Genomic DNA, 2,522 nt, shown 5'->3' with positions numbered 1-2,522 from the left:
CCCCCGCCCCCCTGTGGGTGATTGATGGGTGCTGTTGTGTGGTTTGTTCCTTCTTTCCTATCAAACATCTATTGTCCTTATCTCCCCTCCTTCTTTTTTTCTGTTTGTTACTCTCTTGTAACACCTAGTTTTCTGCACGTATATATGACCTTATTGTGTTGCAAGTGCCGTAAAAAACTTACTAAAACTAAAACTAAACCCCACCCCTCTTCCGCCCTCTCCTCCCCCCCCCCCTCACTCACCCTTCACATGGGTGGTTGGCGGGTGCTCTGGTGTGGTTTGCTCCTTCTTTCCTATCAAACATCTATCGTCCTTATCTTCCCTCCTTCTTTTTTCTGTTTGTTACTCTCTTGTAACACCTCTATTCTTCCACTCGTATATGACCTTATTGTGTTGCAAGTGTGTTGCAAACACATACTAAAACTAAACTACCCCTCCACCCCTTCCTCCCCCCCCCTCACCCTTCACACACACAGGAGAAGAGCAAAGCCATCATGATAGTGATGGGCACCCGCGGCCAGAACACGCTACGCCGGACCTTCATGGGCAGTGTCAGCGACAGTGTGGTCCACCACGCCAGCTGCCCCGTGCTGGTCTGTTGTCACCCCAAGCACTGAGTGACCGACACACGGCCACCCGCCGGTCGGCTGAACCTCAGCTGACCCCCAGCTGATCCCCAGCTGACTGGTAGAGCAGATTATGAGATGGCCACCACTGACTTGCTCAGCAATATTTGTTCATGATGCGATGTTCATTCATTTTTTCCCCCCAGACTCTGCCCTGACTTGGTCGCTTTTAAGGACAAGCAGGCTTACCCAGATTTTGGGGGTTTCCAGAAATCTTGATCTACACCAAATGTGGGCCTTGCCCTACCTATAGGAGAAGTTTGATTTCATTGGTGTGTATATTTGTTCGGTTGTAGAGAAACATCTCCTTTTCTTTTAAACAAACTGAACAGGGGTCCAAAAACTGCACCTTCGATTTTCTGAAAACAGCAATTTTCGGGATAGCCCCCCTTGTGCTTAAAAGCGACCATTTGTTCATGCGATGTTCATTTACTTTTTTTCCCAACTCTGCCCTAACTTCTGAGTGGGTTTTTTTTTTCTCCCATAAATCCAATGGTTTTTTTCCCATAAATCCAAAATGTATTTTTATGAAACTTGTACAGTAGCTTGTAGTAGTTACGTAGATGAAGGAACATTTTTTGCTTTGTTTCAGAAAAAAGAAAAATTCCAAAAGTGTGCAGGTAAATTAAGGAAACTTCTGGGAGTGATGTTGGCGGCCCCACATGTTTTTGCCTTGGGTTGAAGTTGAAGGAAAAGTTGTAGCCAAATCACGACCTCAGGGCTTTCTTGTCGTATCTCCATTTTCTTTACAGTGAAAATGTGACATCTTTTTAAGTTCACTTTTTGTTATGAACTGTTTTCACAGATATTTAAATGGAGATAAGCCAGGAAGGCACTGGGGACGGGAAATGTGAAGACCTGAAGCAAAGAACTGCTGACTTTTTCCATGTTTTTCTTTGTTTAGGTAGGCCAGGTGTTGTAAGTCCCAGTGTGAGCGCACACTGTCGAGGGCAAACTTTCACATCGTCGCGTCCTGTCCCTGTGTGTTGACAAAACTCATGAATCAAAACTTTGTGGATGTAAAGGTTTCCCGTTTTACAGCTGTGACAGTCTTCGTTTTCCCCCCCAGAATCTTTTACTATCAAATTTCTCCCCCACATCTCTCTGTATTTTTCTCCCCGCATGACTTTGGTGAACACAGGATTTTTTTGGTTGTACGTTTGTGTTGAGATGGACACCACAGGTTGTGCGTTTCTCTGGATGTAGTCTTTGTCTCTGTCTGGTGTGACGTTTTGTCGACGCCGTGTGGGGTTGTCAGTGTCGCTGGTTCTAGTTCTCTGTCTGTCATTTTGAGGAAATAAAACTGAATGGACGTTACAAAGCCTGACATTATTATTCATGCTATTCAAATATACTGTGTGTGAGTTGTTAGAATGTTTCTTCTTCTATGATAGCGCGTTGTGTGGGCTGGCGCACAGTTCTGTACGATGTCACGCTATGAAATTCCAATATATCTATAGAGGAGAGTGGGATGGGCTGGGTCCCAATTTGTAGAGGTCAGAGCTTGACTTTCTACGGGCCAGGTGGTATGAATGTCTGTGTGTGGGTGGTTGGCGGGTGCTCTGGCGTGAAAGCGTTAGTTAATAAAGACATTTCTTCTCTGTTGTGTTGGTTACTTTCTATAATTTCCAAGGGATTTGGTTGTTGCTCTGAAAGATTTTGTTGATGGGAGACACATCATTCACAGAATTACGGATGGTTTATTTGTGTCTCAAGTGTGATCAGATCAGAACTATCCGACTGGTGTCTGTGGTGCAGCAGTTAGGCTCTTCACTGTCCCATGCAGGAAACCTAAGTTCAATTGGTCGCTTTTATTTAAGAACATGCGGGCTAACTTAGATTTCGGGGGTTTCCAGAAATCTTGACCTACACCTACAGTGGGTATTGCCCTACCTA

General features: G+C 44.8%; 1 protein-coding gene across 1 annotated transcript in view; it reads left to right on the top strand.

The window, feature by feature from the left end:
• LOC106013833 (universal stress protein in QAH/OAS sulfhydrylase 3'region) overlaps positions 1 to 843 on the top strand; it is a gene marked incomplete at its 5' end in the record, with an annotated part of 10,147 nt that extends 9,304 nt beyond the window's left edge. The window contains 1 exon segment of the mRNA XM_013090570.2: positions 474 to 843. Within this exon segment, the coding sequence (XP_012946024.1) occupies positions 474 to 617 (144 nt within the window).
• Positions 844 to 2,522: the final 1,679 nt, after the last annotated feature.

Source organism: Aplysia californica, unplaced genomic scaffold (genome assembly GCF_000002075.1).
Source record: "Aplysia californica isolate F4 #8 unplaced genomic scaffold, AplCal3.0 scaffold01342, whole genome shotgun sequence".
Lineage (NCBI taxonomy): Eukaryota > Metazoa > Mollusca > Gastropoda > Aplysiida > Aplysiidae > Aplysia > Aplysia californica.
This window is presented reverse-complemented; position numbering and strand designations above follow the sequence as displayed.